This window comes from Macrobrachium nipponense, chromosome 4, assembly GCF_015104395.2.
Source record: "Macrobrachium nipponense isolate FS-2020 chromosome 4, ASM1510439v2, whole genome shotgun sequence".
NCBI lineage: Eukaryota > Metazoa > Arthropoda > Malacostraca > Decapoda > Palaemonidae > Macrobrachium > Macrobrachium nipponense.
Genome location: NC_061100.1, coordinates 89,031,745 through 89,058,951, shown reverse-complemented (window position 1 = coordinate 89,058,951; position 27,207 = coordinate 89,031,745). Strand labels below are relative to the sequence as shown.

The window sequence follows — 27,207 nt, the reverse complement described above, 5'->3', positions numbered from 1 at the left end:
GGCACTTATTGGCGCCATAAGAGCGCCATAAGTATGTTTTACTTTCTTAGACTTTCATGCTTTGCTTGATGGCAATTGTCGCTTTTTGGCGGGCCATAGCAGATGGGTGGTTTATGGTGCTAATTGCGCCGAAAACTGAATGTGGCGCCATAAGAAACCTTATTTTTTAATTAATATTTTTGAAAACCGCTATGGAGGAGTAATGATAGTAGTTTATATTTGACGTCTCCAAGGGTTGCGTGAGAGAGAGAGAGAGAGAGAGAGAGAGAGAGAGAAATTGGTGGAAGAATAAATGGGAGTGGTTAAATGGCGGTCGGAAGCGTGCCTGTTGTGGCACTCTGTTGGGTACATCGGTGGCGGGAGTCTGTTACGAAAGTCGTAAGCAGTAAGGCGTCTGTTGAAGGCATAAAGTTGGTTTTGACAGCAGTTATCCATTGGTGGTTTGTTGGTTTTGTGTTATTTGATTGATTTTGGTGTTGTAAAGTTGTTGTGCGTGTGTCTGTCTGGTTGCGGTGAAGTTGAAGAGGTTGGTAGTGCGTTTCAGCGTCTGTGAGTGGTGGTTGGGCAGTGTTGGTGTTGGCGGGTTGTTGTGCTGGGGTAAGTCGTGTGGTTGTCGTGTTCTTTCGGGCTGTTGGTGTTCGTCTACACAGTGATTTGTTGGGTTATTAAGTTGTTGTGGGGTTGTGGGTCTCGATCTACCCAACAGAGTGCCACAACAGACACACGCTTCTGACCGCCATTTAACCACTCCCATTTATTCTTCCACCAATCTCTCTCTCTCTCTCTCTCTCTCTCTCTCTCTCTCTCTCTCTCTCTCTCTCTCTCTCTCTCTCTCTCTCTCTCTCACGCAACCCTGGAGACATTGTCATATATAAACTACTACTATCATTACTCCTCCATACCACCATAAAACCGAAGCACCATAGAGTGAAGCAGCCGATAACCAGGAACCACCTGTAATAATCTTAGCCTACCTACCGGACTATGTACTTGGATGAAGAGAAAATACATAAATGCTTGAAACATATTTTTAAAATGTTTACCTCTCCATTATACAAGTAATCTCTCAATTATCCCAATTAATAGAGCCCAGGCCCTGCTGGATAAGGGCAAAATCATGATAAGGGTAAGTAAAACACTATTGGTGTTTAAGGGTGACTCCATACCCTACCTTGTCAATACCATATGACTGTAAACACTAAATATACCACATGACGGTAAATACTAAATACCCATGTGAATGAAGGAAAATAATATGCGTAGTATTATAATTAGCAAACCTGTAACTGAAATTATAGAGCTTAATTTTTAATTAAATTTCAATTCCCAATACATGCAAATGTATCATATACTATTAATTTAAATTTCCTCACAACCTTATATTCAACACTAGCATAATTTCTATTAATTACAGGCAGTCCCTGGTTATCTGCAGGGTGCTGATAAGCAAAAAACGCCATTAACCGAAACTTGGGGAGTTATGGCGCCAAGCTTCGGTAAATGGTGCCGATAACCGGTTGATGGCGCCCCTGTTAGGTATGTAACTCTATTATGGCACCTTATGGCGCCGATAACCGTAACTTGGCCCATTATGGCACCATAAATCACTGATTTTAGGGCACTAGATAAGCGCCACAAAACCGGATAGCCATTAGCCGAATCCGCTGATAACCAGGGACTGCCTGTATTGAGTTTTAATTATTAACTATAGTATAAGTAGTATCCTTGTAATGTAAATAATTATCAAAATAGTGCATATCATAAATAACACAAAAGACTTATGACCCTCCAAAAATCTCTTAATAATTGCATTGCAGCTTGAGAGTTAATTTCCAGGGAGAGGAGATGAAGAAGAGGGAATGGGATTAGTTGGAATTTTGAAAAGCAGCTTATTTCAGAAGAGACAAAAATTGTTTAGCTCACCTGTCCCCCATATATCCAGATATCAATGATCCTACCAAAATACCACCAAAATAGATGGTCTGTACCATGTTTGCCTCCCATGCATTATGGCAAGTTAAGTCAAACTGTGGAAAAATTAAGAATTGAATATTTTATGAGTATCCAACATATACATAGTAAATATGATAATATTGCGTAATTATAAATTTCTGAGCTTGACATAAGGTAAAATATATTTTATAAAACACAGTAGCATAAGATGTTCTATTTACATTTTTCATAAGCAAGTCATATGTTGTAATAGAGTTACTAACCAATCAAATTATAAGATCAGATGACTCAGGAGTACTGTTACTCACCATTTAAAATGGTAAAAAAAGAAGAATAAATAAATCTTCCTAATGATCTCAGACCTTATTTTCAAGTTTCTTTTTACTAAATATTTACCACAAAAAAATTATACCTTACTTACTAATTAGAATTTTCTATATCCACAAAATGCTTTTCACCATACTGTTTACGTGCAAAGAGTATGCCCATGTAAATCAGCAAAATTGCTCAATGAACAAACTTAATTCTGAAGTGAGAAAACAAATCCATACCATCTAGACAGCCAAGCAAAGTCAAGAGTTATGTCTAGGGGGTTGGAGAGGGAAGGTATCAAGATCACAGTAACTTGAGTACTGGGAGTGGAGGTACTGAAGTCATCTAAATTTCACTACATGTAGTAAAACCAGTTTAAAAGAAAATAGTTGTTCCCAGTGTTAAATTTAAGTTCGATTATGAAATGAAGTATATATGAATACATTACAGAATTTTCCAGTAATTACACCTATGTACCAATGTTGTTTCCAAAAAACATTTCTGTCTAACACAAGATATGTGTCAATTACAATAGCTTGACTGAATATTATTCTCAAAATCTGTTACCACCAACACTTAAAACTATCAGAGACAACTCAAGCTAAAGAGTATTCTAGTTCATTCCTGTTAAAGATGAATGAACAAGCTTACAATTTGTAAAAAGAAATGGCCTATGATGTTTACTACTAAATAATACTAGGTTGTGGAAATCTCTTTCAGTCAAAATGTTTTAAACCATGATTTTTTTTAACTTACTCTGATTTGTGAAACAAATGTCCAAATTCTATAATTCCCTTTCCAATTTACTAATGGTTTGAAATGAAGACAAAGATTGTGAGATGGGGCACAATAATCTCTTCATTTGTTAAAAAGTTTGGTACTACATACACACATTCACTTACAATAAAGAATTTGATAAATATAATTTTAGCAACCCGAGGTCTTTACAAATGGGAAATAACTTTCAATGAGCTGGAAATAAGGTTGTCAGACTTTTGCAAGGTATTTATGGTAACAGTTATTGATAATTGCGGTGGAAGTACGCCAACTAAGTCAGTGTGCACTCAATTCTAAGCAGTTTACCTTTTAGTCCAGGAAAGAGAATCAGGGGTGGCAAGAGGTGGGCCTTTTAGGTAAAGACATCAGGTTCGTATGTTAAGATACATATAAATCACTACTTTAAAAATTTGTCACTTGTTCCTAAATATGGGAGACTTACTTTTGGAGGGAGGACTCTGAGTAAATCTCTGAACTGACTGGTAGTTCACTTCACCAGGGTACTTTCTTCCTGGTCATAGAAGAGCAAAGGAAGGAGACCGTACCTGTATATTGAGCAAGAAAGATGTTCAATCATCAGACTTTTGGGCATTTCAAATTAAAGGAATGTAATATCCTTGATTCGTAAAGGTCTGAATGAACCCAGTGTTTGAGACTGCAATGCTAAGAATAACCAACTGGCTTGCTCACAGTCAGTCTCTTTCCCCTTATTAGAGAAAAGGAAGGATTTGCATCTACTAATCCAAATAGAGCTAGATTATAGATACGATACTTAGTCCAGAAGAAAGGGAGGAGGCCAGTCCCACACACACACCTTCTTCTTGTAGCTGCACACCTTATGCGAGATGCAACTTGTCCATCAAGAACAGGATGAAATACACGACTTTTTGAGCATCCACTATAGGATCCATGGAAAAGGAGTCCAAGGACCTATGGGCAACATCCCCAGGTAAATGGAGATGAATGCGTTCTGCATGATTACATTCCGTACTAGTACTAGTACTCGACTGACAGATTTTTCCTCAATGTGATGGATGACCGATGACCCTGGGCTCAAAAGATCTGGCCCAAAATGTACAGATGTCCACCACAAAGTTGTGGGGTACGATCGTTTGATAATCTCACCAGTCAGAAAAATAACAATTTTGGACACCACTTCTCAGGCAACTCAAAGCTAACAAATGAGTCGTTGGTACTGTGCTGAAAGTACTTTTTGCGGAGGCAACATAGACATCATACTGTCATTGGCACAACAGAACCACAGAAGGGGAATGATCCATCTCACTGATCACCTTCAAAACATGTAGACTGATGAAAGGTATCATGTACAGGCAGTCCCTAGGTTACGAAGGGGGTTCCATTCTTGAGACGCGTTGTAAGCCGAAAATCGTCGTAAGCTGGAACATCGTGAAAAATCCTAAGAAAACCTTACTTTTAATGCTTTGGGGGCATTGAAAACTGTAAACTGCATTCTTATTGCATTTTATTTTGCATTTTTGGTGTCATATTTCATCTGCCAGATGAGCGTTGTAGGCATCGTAACCCTGGAAATAATTCTGATGAATATAATGCAAAAGCGCCTTGGCCTTGGAACGTTGTAAGCCGAACCCGTTGTAACCCAGGGACTGCCTGTATAAGCTTCCAGGCATAAATGGCTACCAAATATGTCTTACTTATTCAAAGGTGCGAAAAGGCAGGTCGAAACAGCGCCAACTTCAGGATGCTGAGAAAAGAAGGACCACGATCAAACTTTTTCAGAGGTTGAAAAAATTTCCAGAAGCCAAAGTACTAAGATCGACTGTCCTTATCTCCTGACTTCAGTGAATAATTGTTGTAATTACATCCATCTTGCTTGGGATGTCTGGTTGGCCACCGTACTGAATGTAATTCTGTCTGCTCATTTACTTGCACTGCCATAGAGTAGATGAAAGGACACAACTTTTGGTGACCATGGCACTACCATGTGTCATTGCTTTTACAATAGGGAGTGTCTATCTAGGATCTTGAAACTCTTGAAATTCTAACAAGAACTGTTTAAGTTTCAAAAAGGAAGTGTGGAGCCTGCCATCCTGGTCAATGTTCCAAAGAATGAAAAATCTCTGAAGGAGGATAGTGTAGCCATGGAACTACCTTGGAATCATTGCTATTGATGGATTGTTCAGACACTGAGACTCCTGAAACAGTCTTAAGATCCACACAATATTCTCTCCTCAGGTTGTGGATCAACTGGTAATTGCAGCAGCAACAGCTACTACTTACATCTTCCATTCCTCACATGAGGAGTGTAACTACATCAAGTCAAAAGAAATGACGCTCCTAGACACCACTTCTTGACCGAGTAGGAACCAAGAACACATTGTGGGAACTTAGTTTGGAGGTGTTGTTGATCTCCTGATGAATCAGGCGAAACAACAGGAAGTTGTAAGCCCAAGACTTGAATCATGGGTGCAAAAGATAACTCCTAGGTGCCTGCAGTTTCTAGGAGGTCACTTATCCAAGTAGAGGCAGTCCCCAATTATTGATGGGGGTTCCGCTCTGATGGCTTGATAATAAGTGAAAATCACTAATAACCAAAAATCGGTGACGGTGCTTATCGGTGCCAATAACCATATTTCAGTGCCAATAAAGGGATTTTGACGTAGGAAAAATCTATTTCTGGCGATTGCTCGTGTCGCCAGCGAAATATCCTTTAATCTATTATTTCTAGGTAAATGTACTAACACATACCAGAGAATAAATAAACTAAAGAAAAAGGTCAGTATGACTGACTCGCTCACCCTCTAGGAGGGTGTCGGTATGAACACTAGGCGAGTGAGACCACTACCACGAGCCAAATGCCAATAGAAATCTCCCACTACAAAACCCTCCAAGAGGGGAGCCGTCCCACAGAGGGAGCAGCTCGTACTACTACTACACCATCCCATGCTTGCGACTGCTGCGCCTCTAGTGGCCATCCTGAAGTTAGCAGACAATCTTGAGCGAAGGGATGGGTAGGGGGGTATTTCGCTGGCGACACGAGCCAATCGCCCAGAAATAGATTTTTCCTTACGTCAAAATCCTTTTTCTGGGCTCAGCTCGTGTCGCTTGCGCGAAATCGTACCAGAGAAACAGCACAAGATTGTAAACAAAGTAAATAAAATATAATAAAACAAAATAGGTCTCAAAAAAAGATACAAAATAAAAGAATGAATATAATTGCTAAAAAGATACAAGTACACAGTAAAACAAAATCAGAATTATGCTTAAATTACCCTTAAATTTAATTATGTTAATAATATAAGGTAATTTACATATATACAAAATAGGTACAATGATTACCTATCACAATAAATCTGTGTAAAACATGTATCAAAAATAGAAATAGCAATTAGTATAAATTTACATAAATATTTGATCAATGATAAAATAAAATATCTTAGGAATGATATGACTTAATATACAAACCCGTAACCATTGCATTATGATGTATCCCCTAGCATAAAAATAAGGGATAACATCTATGAGATCAGTATGGTAATCAGATGTGAGTGTCCACCAACCAGACAAAAGGGGCACTATACAATCATAAAGCAGCTAAGCACAAGGTAAATGTTAATGAACAAGGCAGGAATAGACGAACTGTTGGGTGAGGCAGGTAGAAAGGAGACTGAATCTTCTACTATAATCTAGCTAGAGTCAGGGGAAACTATGTTAACCCGCTGCTACTGCTGGGAATTTCAGAGCTTCAAGGACTTAAGGTAGTGACGTTTGAACACTGTCGGCGATTTCCATCCGGTATACTTCTTTAAATCAGCAAAATTCATATGTTGGAAGTAATTAATGAGGTGGCTACTGCCCTGACCATCATGTGCTTTTGGAAAGGAGTCAGGATTGGCTTGTTTGATAAAGTACAGGATTTGTTGCCTGATGCCTTTAGTGGATAAAGTACCACCTTTTTCCCTCCTAAAGAGGGGCCCCGATGAGGAAGAGGAGGTCCTGGATAGAAAGGCTCGTAAGGTTGAAACCGGACAAAGGGAAAACATCTTGTGGAAGGGGTAGTACCTTCCAAGGTTCCCACCTCATCAAAGGATCTTCATTCTTTGCTAAAAAGCTACGTTCCGGAGAAAGTAGCACTTCCCCCGTGGGAAGGAATTGAATATGATCCGGATCCTCTGGATAAAGCCGACAGTTCTGAAATTCTTGCTCCTGAAGCTAGGCTTAATAAAAACAGAGTTTTTCTCAGGAGCATCATAAACGAGCATGTGTCATTATCGGTTTCGGAAGCCAAGTTTAGAACATCGTTTAAGAACCATGAAACTGACGTAGGCCTGACAGAGGGGCCTAAGTCTAGCACATGCTTTAGGAATAGACGAGAAATAGGTATCTGTCAAGTCTATGTTAAATCCAAATTGAAATATCTTTTCAATGCTGACTTGTTTGTCGTAATAAGTGCTAGCTGCTCTAAAACCCCTTTCAAATAAAGATCTGAAAAAGGATATAGCAGAATTAACTGTCATGATTCTGATATCTGACTCTCTCAGGAAGATTGCTAACTTTTTGACGGCAGCATCATACTGCCTCAAAGTTGAATCCCTTTTATCGGATTCCAGGAAAAGAATATTCTGAGGGTCAATATTCGCATCTCTTTTTGCCGCAAACTTCATGAAATCCATAAAGTTAGGGTTTTGAGAATCCCGAGGAAGCGAACCAGTCTTCGTTTGTACTGACTGGGAGAGCTTGGACTGGGGATCCGAAGGGGACGAAGACCCAGTTCCAGGATCAGGGGTACCCAATTGCTCTTCGGCCAGTCTGGGGCTACTAGAGCACTTGACCCCTGAATGTCCTGAGTTTTGTCTAAGACCTTCATAAGGAGATTCACTGGAGGGAATACGTAAATCTTCTCCCAGTTGTTCCAGTCCAGAGCCAGGGCGTCCGTGGCGTAAGCCAGAGGGTCCAGGTTGGGGGCTACATAACACGGTAGTTTGTGGTTCGCTTGTGATGCGAAGAGATCCACCTGTAGCCCTGGGACTATTTGAAGGATCCATTGGAACGAACTCGTCTAGAGACCATTCCGACTCTAGGGGTATGATCGGGATAGGGCGTCTGCTATGACGTTTCTTACTCCAGCTATGTGGGTGGAGGAAAGATGCCAACTGAATTTGTCTGCCAGGGAGAAGATGGCTATCATGACGTGATTTAGATGACGTGGACTTGGAGCCTCCTCTGTTTATGCAATGTACTACCACTGCGCTGTCCAAGACTAGCTTTATGTGGGAGTACCTTGGTGGGCGTAATCTTTTCAGAGTCAAGAAGACTGCCATTGCCTCCAGTACGTTTATATGGAACTGACGGAAACTGGGGTGACCAAATTCCTTGCACCTTTTTGACCTGGGAGTACCCTCCCCAGCCGCTTAAGGACGCGTCTGTGTGGATGGTAATCCCTGGTGGAGGGAACTGAAGAGGGACTGACATGACAGATTCTTGACTTTTGCCCACGGCCGAAGCCGGTTCTTTAGAATCAGAGGTACTGAGGATAGCTTGTCCCTGGACCTGACCATTTGCTCGAGATCGCCAGATCCTGGTTAGATCTTTCAGTTTGGCTTTCATTAAGATGTCGTTACTGAAGCAAACTGGAGAGAGCCGAGGATTCTTTCCTGAGCTCTCCTCGATGCTAGTTTGTGACTTAGAAATTGCTTGACTGACTTCGCTATTTCTTTCCTTTTGGTGGATGGAATCGACAGAGTGTGTGAGGATAGATTCCATTGAATGCCTAGCCACTGAAAGTTTGACTCTGGGGCGAGTCTGGACTTGGATCTGTTTCATCTTGAATCCTATGATATTCTAGGAATTGGATCACTTTCAAGTGTGCCTTGTTGCATTCTTCGACTGATGGGGCCCAGATCAACCAATCGTCGAGATACGCTACTACCATAATCCCTTGAGCTCTGAGCTGTCTGGCACTACTACTTCCGCTAGCTTCGTGAACACCCTGGGTGCCACGTTGAGCCCGAACGGGGACTACCGTGAAGGAGAACGTCTGGTCTCCTATCTTGAATCCCAGATACGGACGGAAGTGTCTTGCAATAGGGATATGATAGTAGGCGTCTGTAAGATCGATAGAGGTGGTGACGGCCCCACGGGGAAGTAAGGTCCGCACCTGTGAGATCGTGAGCAATCTTGAACTTGTCGCAGCGGATGGCTAAGTTTAAGCGGGACAAGTCTAAGATTACCCTTCTTTTGTTTGAGCCTTTCTTTGGAACGCTGAATAAGCGACCTTGAAATTTTAATCTCTTGACTTTGACTATAGCTCCTTTCTGAAGGAGGTCCTCTGCGTACTCTGTCAATTCGTTGGAAGGAAGTTGACGGAAAGGTCTGGCTGGAGGTGGGTTCGTCAACCAGCTCCAACCCAGCCCTTTTGACACTATGCTCTGAGCCCACTGGCTGAAGTTCCACCGGTGGCGAAAGTGAAACAGCCTCCCTCCTACCTGAAGTTCCTCATTGGTTCTGGTAACCCCCTCGACCTCCTCTGAAGTGCTTTCCCCTATTGTTTGAATGGGCCTGCCCGATCCTCTCCCACGAAAGGACCGCTCACCTCTGCCTCCCTTGTTCGAGCGGTCATACTTCTGACAAGCTTGACTCTCGAAGGCTGGATTGTAAGCTGGAGAGATGGAGTATGAGGTGGAGGGTTGAGGCTGAGGGGATATCACATAAATAGGCTGTGATTGACCTTTAGACGTGGAGGGCTGAGCTGTCTGCACTAACGGCACTGTAGGAACTTGTTGAGGGAAGCGCGGCTGCTTCTTTTGGGTAATAAGGTTGGAAACGTCTAGGCTTCCTTTGTCCCTTACCTTTTGGTGTCAAGTCTTGCCTTCTCCTAGCCGTAAGACCCCAACGGTCCTTAAGGCTTTGGTTCAAACCTCGTAGCCTCTGCTTGTACTTCCTTACCATAGCCTCTGGGAAGAGATCTGCGCAGCCCAGATGTTAGAAGAAAGTAACCTATTCGGTTCATGCCGAATGGTTGCCTCTAGCAATACATGCTTCTGCAATTTGTTCTAGCAGTGGCAAACTCGAACATGTCTGACTGCACCGTTTGAGTCAGGGCTTTGGTCATAAGAACTTAAAAATTGGTTCTGAACCATAAGCCATGGTTGCTACCTCAGACATAGCCATCAGGTTGATTGACCTGGCTAGTCGTGTTTTCGAGTCAAACTCCGCTTGAATAAGAGTATCCGGGAGCCTGGGCAGCTTTTCACCAAACTGCTCCATAGCACAGTCATGTTTGAGTTGCCAGCTGTGAAAGTGTTAGGCAAGTCCTCTCATAATTCTCCAATTGACGGGAGCAACGGAGAAGTGGGGTCTGCTTCTTTCAGCTGAGGCATGGGTTCCCCTTTCTGAGCTGCTGAGATGGTCGACCTCGCTATCTTGGTAAGGAAAGGGAGCGGGGTACCTTCGTCCATCGTGAAAATGGTTATAAAGGGACTTTTGTTTTGAATGGTTGGATCTTGGTATTCGAACAGTCCATGTCGTCTTAGACATCTAAGCCATTCTCGTTGGGCTGGTCCCGAGAATAGAGGACTGTCTCCTTTGGTACCCTGTCATCTCTAACCATAGCCGAAGGCGTGAGCCTAGCGTAGCCTATGAAGGGAGGCTGTAGGCCTTCCGGGTAGAACTCGAAGTCCCTATTCTTCGAGTTCCAAACTCCGGTATGGAGATGAGACCAATCTTGGAAGGGAGCATATGACGCTACTCTCCCAAGGATTGTTCAGGAGAAAGCGGGCAGCGAGTCATACGGGGAAGCTGAGATCCACTAGTGTTAGAGGTTGAGGGAGAGGCAAGAGGGGCCTTCTCTTAGGCCGGCTATAATAGTATCCTGAGAAGTTATCCTATCCGACAGGCGAGATATCATATGTTCTATACTCGTCTTAAGGGAGCCTACAAGTCGCCCACCTGTTGCAACAGGCCAGCATTGGTGTCCAGAGCCGGAGCTGCTGCGGAGGTGGAGGGGAGACTCTGAATAGGCACCAAAGGTAGTGGAACTGGTGATACTGCGGGGGTGCGGGATTTCTCCTTAGGCTTACTCTTTGAGGACTTTGAGCCGGAGCTAGACCCTTTAGACCTGTCTGGGCCGGGATTACGAGCCGGAGACTTACGCGAAGAAGAAGACGAGGACGTCTTCTTCGAGGACGATGACGTCTTAGTCAAGGTCATATGCTTAGACTTGATCTTAGGTGGCCTAACCGAAGCCTCTGGAGGAGTATATAACTCATCACCGGTAAAGCTGGGAAGGATGGTGAAGTTGCAGGGGTAGAAGAAACAGTCACTCCCAAGGGGGACCCTTGGGTACCTGCATTACTTACCTCGACCAACAGGTCGTCATACCTACCATAGGTTCAACATTTATATCAGGGTTGCGACATCCGTGGAGATATCCTGGTCTTGTTCAGTCAAGGACGGCCGCCAGCTGTTGTTGGATAAAGGCAATAGAGGGGGCCGCCTCTACCGGGTCGACGTACCCAGTCGCCTTGCCTCCGGGGAAGATTAAACAAAGCTAAACGCTTCTCCAGTATGTAGGGCTGACCCTTGGCGGCGTTCTTGCCAAAACCTCCGACCCAGGCCCGCAGGGTAGCCAATGCCGTATCTCTTACTGCCGGAGCCTGTAAGAGAGGGTATATTTTAGATTTAAGCCACTTAAAACTAAAACTTAGGATATAACTTAAACTAGATGCCTTAAGTTAAAGTAATGATGAAAACTTAAGAAGTAAAAGAAGCGGAGCGGCATGCGGAGATGGAATACTTACGCCTTCCAAAAGCTGGCTCACCAGAATCGTAAACTCATGGTACCACGTCCGCATGGTACCAGACCTGGAGTCCCCGTGCGGAGTCGCGCATGGAGCATGGGACGGCAAACTTCGTGTCACAGGGTCCTGAAGTGTAGCGGAACATCCCGGATGCTCACAGTTTGTTGGTGGCCTGTAAGTTGGGAAGACACATGAGTATCTTAAAGGGGTAACACTTACAGACTAAGGACAAAAGAACTCCGTTACGTGGCGGAGCTCGGAAAAAATTTGGGTTTGGGCATAACCCCGCCCTCCCTGCATTGCCTGAATAGGCTATAATCCCGGAGAGATCCGGTAAATACTAAGGGAGGGGTGGGATGGTTTAAGAAACTTAAGATAAACTTAAAGATAATTAAACCTACATGCAAGTAACCGGACTAGGTCCAGTGAAGCGGAGTGTAGTAACTCAGCAATACGGTATGGTTAGTAAAGACCTATTGTATGCTCCGGTCCAACTATGGTGGACTATACCCTTCCGCTGGATACCAGGACTCCGATAGGGAGGAGCTCTAGTAAGGAGGGAAGGGCGAGATGACATACCAGACTCGCGCTAACCCGGAGCGACAAGGAAGTAACGGAGGGGGGGAAGGCCCAGAGCCCCCCACAACGTACCCACCCGCCGAGCCGAGAAGCGGACGAGGTCGGAACCAGTCAGGGACTGTCGGACTCCCCCAGGCCCCTCCGGTGGAGGGGAAGGGGGAGGCAGGCTCGGGCAATGCTGGGCGAGCAAGGACAGACCGACCCACCCCCGCCGACTCTATGGGAGAGCGGGAGAGGGGAAGGGAGACTGGCAGGCGCCTGGCTGACTCGTGATCACGTAGTGACCACGAGGCGGCAAAAGCTAAGATACGGTAACCAAGCCTAGGCCAACCAACTGATCAGAGAAGCTATCGGGAAGCAACCTGAACTGAAAAGCGGTAGCATATAGGCCCATAGGGCGAAAACCAACTGATCAGAGAGAAGCTATGAGGAAGCGACCGAACTGATCAACGGTAGACTAGGCTCTACGAGCCAGGACCTAGGCTAAGCCAGACGCCAACTAACCTAACAATAACAAAACATAAAAATATATATATAATAAAAATGAAGAAAGAAGGTAAAATAGCAGGGAGAAAAAATCCAGGAGTGTGCGACTAGCCCGAAGGCAAGGTCTACCACTCAAAGCTAGTCAGGAGGGGCCGATACAAAGAACCTGGACTAGGGTCTGGATAGAAAAGCTACATAAGGTGAAATACATACATGTATAACAACTTGAGTAGACGTAATAACGCGGATAATCAAAATAGAGCGTAAAATAGTAAGGGATGTTCTAGGTATGGGAGACCAAGAACGAACCCAACATGCGGCAGGACCATGCTGCCATGCTTCCAGCCCCCGAGAACGTATCTATACCTAAAAACGGCAATACCGTCTCGACGGAAAAAAAAAAAAAAAAAAAAAAAAAAAAAAACAAAAAAAAAAAAAAAAAAAAAAAAAAAAAAAAAACTCGCTAATCGTAAATACTGAGTACTTAACTTAGCTGCTGCGATAGCTGCACGCTCCATTATAACAAAAATCCACGAAAGGGCACAAAAAACACAGAGAGAAAATTAGCACGTGTGGCTCCTGGCGCTAACTTTTAATTTTAAAGGATGGCCACTAGAGGCGCAGCAGTCGCAAGCATGGGCATGGTGTAGTAGTAGTACGAGCTGCTCCCTCTGTGGGACGGCTCCCCTCTTGGAGGGGGTTTTGTAGTGGGAGATTTCTATTGGCATTGGCTCGTGGTAGTGGTCTCACTCGCCTAGTGTTCATACCGACACCCTCCTAGAGGGTGAGCGAGTCAGTCATACTGACCTTTTCTTTAGTTTATTTATTCTCTGGTATGTGTTAGTACATTTACCCTAGAAATAATAGATTAAAGGATATTTCGCGCAAGCGACACGAGCTGAGCCCAGAAAAGGGATTTTGACGTAGGAAAAATCTATTTCTGGGTGATTGGCTCGTGTCGCCCTATGAAAAGGATCCTTAATATCATTCTTTCTAGGTAAATTAATCTAAAATTACCAGAGAAAAACAAAATTAAGAAAATGTCAGTAAAACTGACTCGCTCACTCTTTAAAAGAAGTGTCGGTATGAGAATAGGGGCGAGTGGGAACACTACCACGAGACATTCACCAATTAGACCTTCCAATCAAAATCCCCACACTAGAGAGAGCTGATACCAACGGGCGATGCGGCCGCTACTACTACTACTAGGGACGCCACGGACAGCAGCGCCCCTAGTCGTCATCCTTAATCTAAGAACATCTTGTCCTGCAGGGGGGGCAATCAATACAGGGTGGGTTTCATAGGGCGACACGAGCCAATCACCCAGAAATAGATTTTTCCTACGTCAAACAAAAATCCCTTTTCTGGCTCAGCTCGTGTCGGCCTATGAAAGAGTACCAGAGAAACAGACAAGATGGGAAAAAGGACAAATGAAAATCAGTTGTAAAAAGGAGGGATATAATATAAGTAAATCAGTTATTACAGCATGTAAACTAAGTACTTAAGGCTAACTTATTTTAAACAATGACATAAAAGAAAGTTAGTAATGTAAAGTACTTAAAATTAAATTGTAGTAAACATAGTAAAATACAATAATGCAGTGTAATTTAACAAAATAGATTCACTTAGATAACGTATTTACAAAATATATTCAATTAGATAACGATTTACAAAAATATACAAACACATTGTTGGTCCTACCCTAGCATTAAAAATAAGGGTAGGTACACTGAAGTACATTATCAGTACATAGTGTGGATGTCCCTAGCAAAAAATAAGGGACAATCCACTAATATGATTCAGCGGCTAAGGCTAGAATATCCGAGTAGCATGGCGATAGGGTGAGGCATGTTGGACGAGGTAGGTAGAGAGGAGACCTGGATCTATACTACGACTACTATACAGTATCAGGAGAAACAATGTTTCCCGCTGCTACTGCAGAAAATTTTAAAGATTCCAAGGACTTTAGATAGTGACGTTTAAAGACTGTCGGAGATTTCCATCCAGTATACTTTTTAAGATCCTCAAAGTTCATATGTTGAAAGTAATTAATGAGGTGGCTACTCCTCTGATGTCATGTGCTTTGGAAATGAATCAGGATTGGCTTGTTTAATGAAGTAAAGGATTTGTTGTCTAATACCTTTTACTGATAAAGTACCACCTTTTTCTCTCATGAAGAGAGAACCTGAGGATCTTGAGGATGTACGAGATAGAAAGGCTCTTAAAGTTGATACTGGGCAGAGAGAAGGGTCTTGCGGAAGTGGGATGACTTTCCAAGGAGCCCACCTTGCAAGAGGATCCTCATTTTTAGCCAAAAAACTACGATCCGGAGCAAGCAGAACTTCTCCTGAGGGGAGGAATTCCACATGACCCGCATCTCTGGATAGAGCCGACAGTTCTGAAATTCTAGCTCCTGAAGCTAGGCTAATAAGAATGGAATGTCTTTCTAAGAAGCATTATGAAATGTACAAGACGAGTTGTCAGTATCTGATGCTAGTTTGAGGACATCAGTTAAGAACCATGAGACTGTAGTAGGCCTTTGAGAAGGTCTAAGTCTAGCACAGGCTTTAGGGATAGACGTAAATAAGATTCAGTCAGATCTATCTGGAAACCTAACTGAAAGATCTTCTTCAAAGCCGATTTATGAGTAGTAATAGTTGCTAGCTGCTCCCCAAACCTTTTTCAAACAAGGATCTGAAAAAGGATATAGCTAAATTAACTGTCATGGTTGTAGTTTGATTCTTTCAGGAAGGATGCTAATTTTTTAACAGCTGAGTCATATTGTCTAATAGTTGACTCTCTCTTATCTGATTCTAGGAAGAGGATGTTTGTGGATCAAATGTTAGCATCTTTATTAGCCGCAAACTTCATGAAGTCCATAAAGTTAGGGTCTGAAGAATTCCTGAGGAAGCGAACACAGTCCTCATTTGTACTGATTGTGACAGCTTGGGATGGAATCCGTTGAGGTCGGAGACCCAATTCCAGAAGCAGAGGATACCAGGTTGCTCTTGGGCCAGTCTGGAGCAATCAGGGCTACTAGTCCCTTGAAAGTCCTCAGCTTGCTCAAGACTTTCAAGAGAAGATTCACTGGAGGAAAGACATAAACTTTTCTCCACTGATTCCAATCTAACGACAGGGCGTCCGTGGCATAAGCCAGAGGGTCCAGGTTGGGGGCCACATAGCAAGGGAGCTTGTGGTTCGCTTGTGAGGCGAAGAGATCTACTTGGAGACCTGGGACTCTCCGGCATATCCACTGGAATGACCTGTCGTCTAGGGACCATTCTGATTCCAGAGGGACCGACCGGGACAGGCGTCTGCTATCACATTTCTTACCCCCGCCAGGTGAGTGGCGGACAGATGCCATTTGTGTTTGTTTGCTAGTGCAAAGATGGCTATCATGACATGGTTCACATGTTTGGATTTGAACCTCCCTGTTGATGCAATGAACTACCACTGCACTGTCCAAAACTAGTCTAGATGAGATTTTCCCGGGGGCCGGGGAAGAAGTCTCTTCAGGGTAAGAAATACTGCCATTGCTTCCAGAACTTTTATGTGGAGCTGGCGGAATTGAACTGACCAAGTCCCCTGAACTTGTTTGAATTGAGAATATCCCCCCCACCGGACAGGGAGGCATCCGTGTGAATGGTTAACACTGGAAGGGGATATTGAAGGGGTACCCGCTTGGCCAGGTTTCTTTACTTTTGTCCATGGACGGAGTTGATTGCGAAGGATCTGTGGAATTACTGACAACTTGTCTCGAGATTTGGCGTTTGCTCTCGATCGCCAAACTCGATTTATATCTTTCAGCCTTGCTTTCAGGAGGATATCTGTCACTGAAGCAAACTGAAGGGAACCTAGGATTCTTTCCTGGCTTCTCCTTGATGTTTGCTTGCATTTGAGAAATTGTCTGACAGACTTGGCTATCTCTTCCGTTTGGCCACTGGAATTGACAGATTGTGGGAAGACAAATCCCATTGGATTCCTATCCACTGAAACGAGACTCCGGAGTAAGTTCTGGATTTCGTTTTGGTTTATCTGGAACCCACCCCAAAAGATGTAATTTCCAGAAATTGAACTACCTTTTTCGTGGCTTTGAGACATTCCTCGACTGTTGGTGCCCAGATCAACCAATCGTCGAGGTATGCTGCTATCATTATTCCCTGAGTTCTCAATTGTTGCACCACTACTTCTGCTATTTTCGTGAATACCCTGGGGGTCTACATTCAGACCGAAGGGCATCACTTTGAATGAGAATGTCTGATTTCCTAGTCTGAATCCTAGGAATGGGCGGAAGTGTCTGGCTATAGGGATATGATAGTATGCGTCTGTAAGATCGATGGAGCATGTGACGGCTCCACGAGGAAGTAAGGTCCTTACCTGCGAGAGGGTAAGCATTTTGAACTTGTCGCAACGAATAAAGAGTTTAGCCTTGACAAGTCTAAGATTACCCTTCTTTTTGTTGAGCCTTTCTTTGGCACGCTGAATAAGCGACCTTGAAATTTTAGATGCTTGACTCTCGCAATAGCTCCTTTCTGTAGGAGTTCCTCCGCATAATCTGTCAATTCCTTTGATGGTGTTTGATGGAATGATTTGATTGGAGGGGATCTTTGATCCAACTCCAACCCAATCCCTTGGACACTATGCTCTGTGCCCAATTGCTGACCCCCACCTGTGACGGAAGAGGAACAGCCTCCCTCCTACCTGGGGAGCCTCATTGTTGATGGGCGGGTTGACCTCCACGCCCTCCTCTGAACTGCCTACTCCTTGCCGCCCTTCCTGTGCCACGCTGGCGAAAGTGGCCTCTCGCTCTGTTACCTCTCGATTGCCTATTAAAGGGAGGGGTAAGCCTGACCTTCATACATAGGGTTGAAGGCCGGCGAGAGTGCGTAGGAGGTCGAGGGTTGTGACTGAGGAGACACAACAGGAGGATGGGCTGGGTCTGCTTCGAGGTTGAAGGTTGTCCCTGTTGGGTAACCGGGACGGCCTGAACGAATTGCTGCTGTTGCTGGTGTTTTTGGTAAGGCTGGAACCTTTTACCAGACTTCTTTAGTTTCTTACCAGCAGCGGGGGCGGATTCTTGTTTCCTCTTAGAGGAGATACCCCATCTAGCTCTAAGGCTCTGGTTGAGCCTAGCAGCCTCGTGGTGTACCTCATTTACAGCGGACTCTGGGAAGAGGTCCGCTCCCCACATGCTGGAAGCCAGGAGTCTATTAGGTTCGTGCCTAATAGTGCATTCCTGCAGAACGTGCTTTCGGCAATTCCTCCTAGCTTGGAAGAAGTCGAAAGCATCCGTCTGAACCGTTTGAAGCTGGGACTTGGCCAGAATCTTAAATAAAGGTTCTGTGCCATACGAAAGAGCAGCCATCTCTGTGATAATCAGAGAATTGAGGGACCTGCCAAACCTAGTTCGAGCGTCGAACTCCGCCTGGATCAAGGAATCAGGCAGCCTTGGGAGCTTTTCGCCAAACTGGTCCATAGCACAGTCCGGTTTGAGCTTACCAAGCGTGAAAGTGGCAGGCAAGTTCTCCCACAATTCTCCGAAAGCTGGAAAGAGCGGAGAAGTAGACTCCGCTTCCCTCAGCTGTGGCATGGGCTCATCCTTGAGGACTGCCTGAAGAGTCGCTTCCACTATTTTTGTAGCGAACGGAAGAGAAGCCTCCTCCTCCGTCGCAAAAATAGTAAAAGGACTCTTGAAAGCCTGGAGCTTAGTGTTGGTACACTCCCAGTCCTCAAGGCAGTGAACCCATTCGCGTTGAGCGTGATCTCTACTATAGAGCACGTTCTCCCTGGAGATCTTGTCCTCCCTAGTGAGAGCCGCTACGGTCAGCCTAGCATATCCAATGAAAGGCTGCGTCAATCCCGGAGGATAAAACTCGAAGTCCTCAATCCTTCGAGTTCCACACTATAGGACAGAGATCATACCGTCCTTGAATGGAGCGTAAGCGGCCACTCTCCATGGGTTCTCCATGGAGAAGGCTGGTAGCGACTCATAAGGTGGTAGCTGGAGAATACCAGCACTTGCTACTGGGGAGACTGGATGAGGAGCCTGAGCAAGCCCAGCTACTCGGTCCTCGTTCTCTCTAACTCTGTTAGAGAGATCTTGGATGGACTGGCCCGACTGAGACAAAGTGCTCGACAGTTGTGCGAACATCTGTTCGAACTTGGTTCCGAGGGCGGAGACCTGTGAGCCAACCATCTCTCCTACCTGTTGCATCACCACTGCTGAGAAAGCAGTGGGATCAAAGGTGCTAGGTCCCGCTACTCCCACCGGCGTTGCCGGAGTGGATGCGGTGGAGGCCGGAGAAGGCATTGGCTCAGCAGGAGCGCGAGCCTTCTCCTTAGAAGCCTTGCTTCTAGAGCTCTTTGAGTAGGAAGAGCTCGGCTTAGCCTTCACCGCATCAGCATAGGAAGTCGAAGACTTCTTAGCTGAAGAAGACGACGACGACTTTTTAGAAGTCGTCTTAACAAGGGTCTTCGGTTCTCTCTGTCCCTTCACCTTTGGGGGTACAGAGAGAGCGGGAGAGCGGGTAGGGATCTCAGATCCCAAAAAGCCTTGGAAAGAAGCAGTAGAAGAAGGGACAGGAGAAGATCCAGGAGCGCCCAAGGAAAGACCTTGGGCACCCGACACACCTACCTCAACCAACAAATCCTCAGCACCTACCGCCATAGGCTCAATATTAAGGTCCAGGGTTGTGACGTCCGGGACCGTCTCCTGCGTGGCCACGGCCCCGAAAGACTGCTGCATCTCTTGCTGGATGGAGGCTATGAGAGGGGCTGCAGATATGGGGTCAACATATCCTGTTGACTTGCCACCGGGGAAGATCTGAACGGCCAGCTTCTTGTCCAAGATGTAAGGCTGGCCTTTGGCGGCGTTCTTCAAAAGAAGCCGCCCACCCAAGCCCTTCACAGGGTTGCTAGGGCGACTTCCCTCACACCGGCAGCCTGAAAGAGAAGGCGAAATGAAGCTTCTAATGGCGGGGGCGGGGGCGGGGTTAACAAGCTTATGACTAAGTGTTGTTAGTAATACGACAAAAAAGTCTACAATCGACTTACCCCCTCCACCAGCTGACTGACCAGGTCGTAACAGATGGCGCAGGCTTCCGGGTGCCAGACGATCATGTCGTTGTAAGGCGTGGCACACGGGGCGTGAGACCTGCACTCATCGTCGGGCGCAGGGGTGGGGTCGTATAAGGTCGCATTGCACCCAAGGACCTGACAGTTGGTAGCCTGTAAGTGGAAAGATACATAAGTATCAGGAGAACACTTACAGCCTAACAATTGCTCCGCTGCATGCCGGAGCGAGAAAGTTAGATTAAACCAGAGCCCCGCCATAATACGTGTGGTAACAAGATGGTTAGAGTTTGTCCAAGGCTACGCCGGAGACAAGAGATAGAATCCAACCAGGAGTGGTGGTGAAAAATGAAACCACGACGGAAAACGGCGGAGATGGTATACATACAATTATAATTCTAGAAATTCATCGTAAAATTAGGGTATATCCTTAAAAATAACGAAATAATTATCAAACCTTTCCCCCCCGTCTACTAGAAGAGTGCCCGGGTAAGAAGCAAGCTCCCTTCCGGTAGCGGGGAAAAAAGGGGAAGGATATAGTAGGCAAGCAATAGACCACTAGTAGTGACCACCCCGCCCGCTGGCAGAGCCAGCAAGCTATAACCAAAGGTGCCCCGGCTGCGGCGGAAGGCTCCGTTCGTTATAGTGGGGGAAGGTGGGCTGAGCAACTGGGGGGGGGAGGGTTCTCGGCGTAACACGGCGGGAGAGAGAGAGGGGGGGGGGGTGGCCTACTCCTCCCCGTCCCAACAACTACCCGCTCGGTGACCCGGTACCCGAAATAAGTGGTCGCCCTATACCCCAGCTGGGAAGAACCCCTGGCCTCCTCAGAGAAGGAGGGAGGAAGGCAACTGAGGTTGTCATGGCAACCAAGGGGTCCCCCAGACCCCTCCCTATACCTGGTAGGGAGGGAAGGGGAAGGGTAAGGTGCGATGGAACACGTGACCGCAAGTGGCCTAAGCCGCGATAGCAACACAACCGTGGAAGGGCCACGTGAACCAGGCTGTACCAATACATGGGACATGCACCTAGGCTAGCCTAACACCCTAAATAGAACTAAAATTACATCGTAAAGATGGAAAAAAGACCCACTTTTTTAGTAAAAGAAAAAGAAGCCCAGGAGGAGGCAAACTGTTCCGAGGAACAGAAGCCTACTCGGAGCCAGCGATAGCCGATGAAGAGCAAGAGCCGGGATGCTGGGCCAGAAACACAGAATAGCCCTAAATACCAAACTAAGAGAATTGGTAAATGGGCTAACCTAGCTAAAAAGGCGATGTCAAAAACGATGAACGTGATATAGTAAGCCCATAAGTATAAGAAGTCCCAGTATGGAAGACCGGGAATTCTTAAATGAGGCAGCATGGCGCCGCCACGAGTCGACCGGGAAACCGTATATGACCTATTAGAAGGAAAATACTGGTTCCTGGAAGACTAAAATACGGTAAAACACTACTTATGAGGCACTTAACTTAGCCGTTGCGATGGCAGCACGTTCCATAATGGAGAAGGAGGTAAATCCAAGATAATAGTACACAAGCAAGAAAATGCGTACGACGCTTAGCGCTAATAATTAAGGATGACCGCTAGGGGCGCTGCTGTCCGTGGCGTCCCTAGTAGTAGTAGTAGCGGCCGCATCGCCCGTTGGTATCAGCTCTCTCTAGTGGGGATTTTGATTGGAAGGTCTAATTGGTGAATGTCTCGTGGTAGTGTTCCCACTCGCCCCTATTCTCATACCGACACTTCTTTTAAAGAGTGAGCGAGTCAGTTTTACTGACATTTTCTTAATTTTGTTTTTCTCTGGTAATTTTAGATTAATTTTACCTAGAAAGAATGATATTAAGGAGCCCAGAAATAGATCAATCGCACTATACTATCAGCACTGATAACCGGAATCAGCACATTTTTGTGCCAAAAAACAGTGATTTTCAGCGCTACACAAGCCCCATAAAACCGAATCACTGATAACTGAGGCCAACGATAACCAGGGACTGCATATTAACTAGTCCCAATGTTTCTGACCATGGATGCAAAAGAAGTCTCCTAGATGTCAACAATCCAGTGCTCAAGGGGGTCACCTATCCAAATACAGACCTGATACAATCATTGCTAACTTCGCTGATCAGATGAGAAACGATATTTTCAATATGGCATGGTTGATGGCTGTCATGCCCATGGTCTGTAGAGACAGAGCTGAATAGTAACATCTTCAGAGTGTTGAGATTGAAAGAGTAATTGAACATCTTCCTAGATCAAACAACTCTTCCAAATGTTGAGGTGGCTAGGGTCAGTACCACTAACTGTAAAGACCAAATTTGTTTGTCATGCATCCATCATCCTGGAATGTGTCAGGTTGACTGCTGTGCTAAATGTGCTACTGCAAACCTGTGCACCTGTGCTGTCAATGTAATGCGCACTGTCAACAGAGATGATAGGACACCAGGGTCCCCATCTTGTTGACTAAGGAACTACCAAGGTACCGTTCCTTAACAACACTACGGAAAGCCTATCTGAAATTCACTGAATTGTAGTAGCATTGTACCTCTATTAAAGCTAAAATGTTCTCAGGAAGTGCTTCGAATATAAGATTAAATAAAGTGAGAAGTGGTGGTTCTTCAAGTACTATTAGTAGCTCACTTGCAGGCTGCCAAGTCACATCTAACTGAACAGCTGGATACAGTGAACATCAGTTATTAACAGAATGTATGTGAACTTACTTTCACTCTGGAAAAGTGTGACAACCAGGCACTTACCCCAAAATACAGTTGGTGACAGGAAAAAATAATGCTAAAAAGATTATGAGAATACCTACAGTTAAAGATAGCTGTTAAAGTAGCTTATAGTATCTCCCTAGTCTATCGGTGTGGTGATGTAAGTTATCTTTAAGAGTAGGGAAGATTCATCCTAAATAATATGCACCTAACACCATTAAAGCATATGAATAAGAGAATCCTGAGAAAATATAAATGAAACTGGTTAAAAATTAGTATTACTTTCAACATATCTGGGAACAGACACCAAATAGGTGTGATTTGTCTGACAGAAACAAAAGAGAATGACTCAACCAACCCCAGAGATACTAAGGGTTCCAAATAAATCTGGAAAGATGAAGTATTCTTTATCTCTTGGAATGGTTCTGTTGGAAAACTGTCCACACACAACAGGCACTTTGTAAACTGATGAGATTTGCTGAAAAACACAAAAGCTCACTAATAATAATAGTACTAGTGAAAAATATATTAGTGGTCATCAACTGCAAAAACTTCAAAAGTTTTCAAGCACTAAATAACAAATAATGAAGAATGAAAGATTTAAAAAAATAAAAATCATAAAACACTCACCTCATTCACAATTGTTGACAAGTAAACTGAGTTATCAAAAACACTTCCATTCTTGCACGTGTCTTGCACAGTCATATTAAAATCAGAAGAAAAACAGGTATCTGGTTCTATGCTTGAATTCACTCTAACATAATGGTGACACTGATCCAACTCTCTGCCATCTTTGAGGTAAGGGATGGTGAAGTTCACAAAATCACTGTCAAACCTGGGATATGTCGCATTGTCACAACCAGGGATAGCACACCTGTCAATGAAAACTTTTATGTCACACATCAAACCTATACAAATAATTAATGAACATTAAAACATAACAGTGCTTCCATGTGGCCATGTGGTCTAATCCTTCTAGTATACGTAGCCTTAGCCTGTGGTAGTTGTTTACCCCTTAAACGCTAAAACTGTATTTTAAAAATAGTCTTCCGTATGCCGGCGGCGTTCGTGAGTGAGCGCCGAAGCGGAAAAAATTTTTTTTTCAAAAAATCACAGCATGCTTACTTTTCAAGATTAAGAGTTCATTTTTGGCTCCTCTTTTGTCATTGCCTGAAGTTTAGTATGCAACCATCAGAAATGAAAAAATTATCATTATCATATATAAATATTGGGATATATGACAGCGCAAAAAAAATTTCATATATAATTGTATACAAATCGCGCTGTGAGCAAAACGGTTATAGCTAACAAGTTAATTTTTTTCGTTGTAGTGTACACTAAATTGCAATCATTTTGGTATATAACGCATTGTAAAATGATCAAGGCAACACAGAGAAAATATTATAACAAAATGATGTATGAATTCGTAGCGCACGGATGTAAAAAAAAAAAAAACTTTTCAAAAATTCACCATAAATCGAAATATTGTGCTAGACTTCCGTTTATTGCAAAATTAAGGTAATTGATTGAATATTACTATACTGTAAGTGTTGTAGCTTACAATTGCAGTTTTCGACCATTTCGGTCGAGTTAAAGTTGACCAAAGGACGAATTTTTTCTATTTATCGTTATTTATATGAAAATATTTCAAAACCGATGAAAGCTACAACAATGGGTTGTTTTTAGTTGTATTCTACGTGAAATTGCGCACATTTTCATATATAAAACTTTATGTAACAGCTAATTTAAAATGGTGCAAAAATTACAACAATCAGACAAAAATATTTATGATTTTTTCGGAAGAGTTACGCGCACGGACGTAAGGAAAAAGTTTATTTCATAAATTCACCATATATCAAAATATTGTGTTAGAGACTTCCAATTTGTTGCAAAATAAAGGTAAATGATTGAATAGTACTAGAATGTAATAGTTTTAGCTTAAAATTGTGTTTTTTGACCATTTCGGTCGAGTCAAAGTTGACCAAAGGTTGAAATTTTGGCACTTATCGTTATTTATATCAAAATATTTCAAAACTGATAAAAGCTACAACCATGGGTTGTTTCTTGTTGTATTCTACATGAAATTGCGCACATTTTCATATATAAAACTTTATGTAACGGCTAATTTAAAATGGTGCAAACATTACAACAATCGGACGAAAAAATTTCTGATTTTTTTTGGAAGTTACCACGCGGACGTAAGGCAAATTTTTTTTTTTTTCATAAATTCACCATAAATTAAAATATTGTGCTAGAGACTTCCAATTTGTTGCAAAATAAAGGTAAATGATTGAATATTATTAGAATGTAAGAGTTTTAGCTTACAATTGCGTTTTTTGACCATTTCGGTCAAGTTAAAGTTGACTGAAGGTTGAAATTTTGGCACTTATTGTTATTTATATGAAAATATTTTAAAACTGATAAAAGCTACAACCATGGGTTGTTTTTAGTTGTATTCTACATGAAATTGCGCACATTTCCACATATAAAATTTTATGTAACGGCTAATTTAAAATGGTGCAAACATTACGACAATCGGACAAAAAAATTTCTGATATTTTCGGAAGTTACCGCACGGACGTAAGGAAAGTTTTTTTCATAAATTCACCATAAATCGAAATATTGTGCTACTGACTTCTAATTTGTTGCAAAATGAAGGTAAATGATTGAATATTACTATGATATAAGATTTTTAGCTTACAATTGTGTTTTTCGACCATTTCGGTAGAGTCAAAGTTGACCAAAGGTTGAAATTTTGGCACTTATCATTATTTATATGAAAATATTTCAAAACTGATAAAAGCTACAACCATGTGTTGTTTTTAGTTGTATTCTACATGAAATTGCGCACATTTTCACATATAATACTCAATGTAATGGCTAATATAAAATAATGCAAAAATTATGTCAAAGTGACAAAATAATTTCTGAGATTTGTCGCTGATGCTTTTTAGTGCGTGAAGAAAGAAATTTGCACTTGCGCGCCTGGGTAACAATTGTAAACAAAACAACGCCTTGATCTGTGAGCTCCCAGCATCCCCCAAGGCGAGTGAATCAAAAGTTTTTGCCTAGTAGGCCTATAACTATTTTTCCAAATTTTTTTTTAAAAACTTTTTTATATCGACGTCCAATCGGCACCCAACAGACAATTTATATCGACGTTTAATACGTCCAATCGGCGTTAAAGGGTTAGCTATAAATATTTTATAATCAAATAATTTTTTTTTATACTTACTAAGTTATGACATAGTTAAGTATTTCTAAGTACCAGTACCTAAATTTTGAAAATTGTGGCATCAACTTTTGTTTTGGTGTAGGTCTGTACCCCGCCCTCTACCGGGGGAATAGGTAAACAACTTGTCAAAGAAGCTCATTTTTATTTATTCCCTTTCATCCATGAGAGGGGAGGAGGGTGAGCTCCCATTCTGTAATTACTTGATAAGTATAAAAAACATTATCTTATTATAAAAATATAATTTTTGTTTGAGTAACTTACCAAGTAATTACATAGCTGATTCCCACATTGTTAGGAGGTGGGATTCATGGACGAATAACTATTGCAATTATAATTGATAAAAGCATAAAAATAGAAAAATCTTGCCAGCATTAACATAATGCTCGTTGTTTCCTTACCTGTTAAGAGAGCTATAGCAGACAAAACTGCCTCTGTCGCAGCTACTCTCAAGTAAGTAGAGGTGTGGTGTTAGACCAGGGTCACCTAATACATAGTGGGGGCCCTTACAGCGGGGAATTCACCAAGCGCTAGTAAAGCACAGACATTGCCCCTGCCCTGGGCGCAGTACCATGAACAACAAAAAGCCAGAATACTGACAAACTACCTACACCAAATACTGAAAACCACCACCCTACCAACGATTCTGGAGGGTATCCAGTACCAAGTACCCCCAGACTCCCTGAGGACTCAACACCGGTTTTCAAGGTGAAGAGTAAGGTAGGAAGGATTGCTTCCTATGCTGCTTCTCCCATCACCATGCCAGCCACTGCGAACGGACCGAAGGTAATGCAATCATTAAAAATCGTGCCTATTTCTTCAAGAAAAAGATTCGCAAAGACTGACTTACATTTCCAGTATGTGGACTAGAGAATGGAAGCTAATGAAAGATTATATCTGAAGGCTAGAGATGTCGCCACTGCTCTCATCTCATGGGCCTTTACCTTCAAAACAGGTAGAGCCTCCACTGCTAACTGAGAATGGGCATCTGAATGAGGTCTCTAAGAAAGAACTAACAGGAGTTCTTAGAGAGAGGATGTGAGGGTCCTTAACAGAGCACCACAAGCTATTGGAAGGACCTTGAATGTTTTCAGTCCTGTGCATGTAAAACTTCAGAGCTCTCACTGGACACAGAGTCCTCTCTTCATCCACCACTCCTACGACACTAGACAAGTTCTTGATAGTAAAAGAACTAGGCCAAGGTTTCGCAGGATTTTCGTTCTTAGTGAGGAAGCTAAAGTAAATGAGACTAAAGCATCTCCATTAGAGAAACCAACCCTTTTATTTAAGGTCTGAATTTTGCTCACTCTTCTGG

At 43.3% G+C, this 27,207-nt stretch overlaps 1 protein-coding gene across 3 annotated transcripts in view; it reads right to left on the bottom strand.

Annotated features, from left to right (window-relative positions):
* The window catches only part of LOC135211001 (organic cation transporter protein-like), a 421,916-nt gene that overhangs the window by 285,660 nt on the left and 109,049 nt on the right, over positions 1-27,207 (bottom strand). For all 3 annotated transcript variants that reach the window (XM_064244015.1, XM_064244017.1, XM_064244016.1), the window contains exons 3-4: positions 23,291-23,534; positions 1,924-2,027 (exon numbers count right to left, since the gene is read on the bottom strand). In XM_064244015.1, the coding sequence (XP_064100085.1) occupies positions 1,924-2,027; positions 23,291-23,534 (348 nt within the window). The remainder of the gene's footprint in view (positions 1-1,923; positions 2,028-23,290; positions 23,535-27,207) is intronic.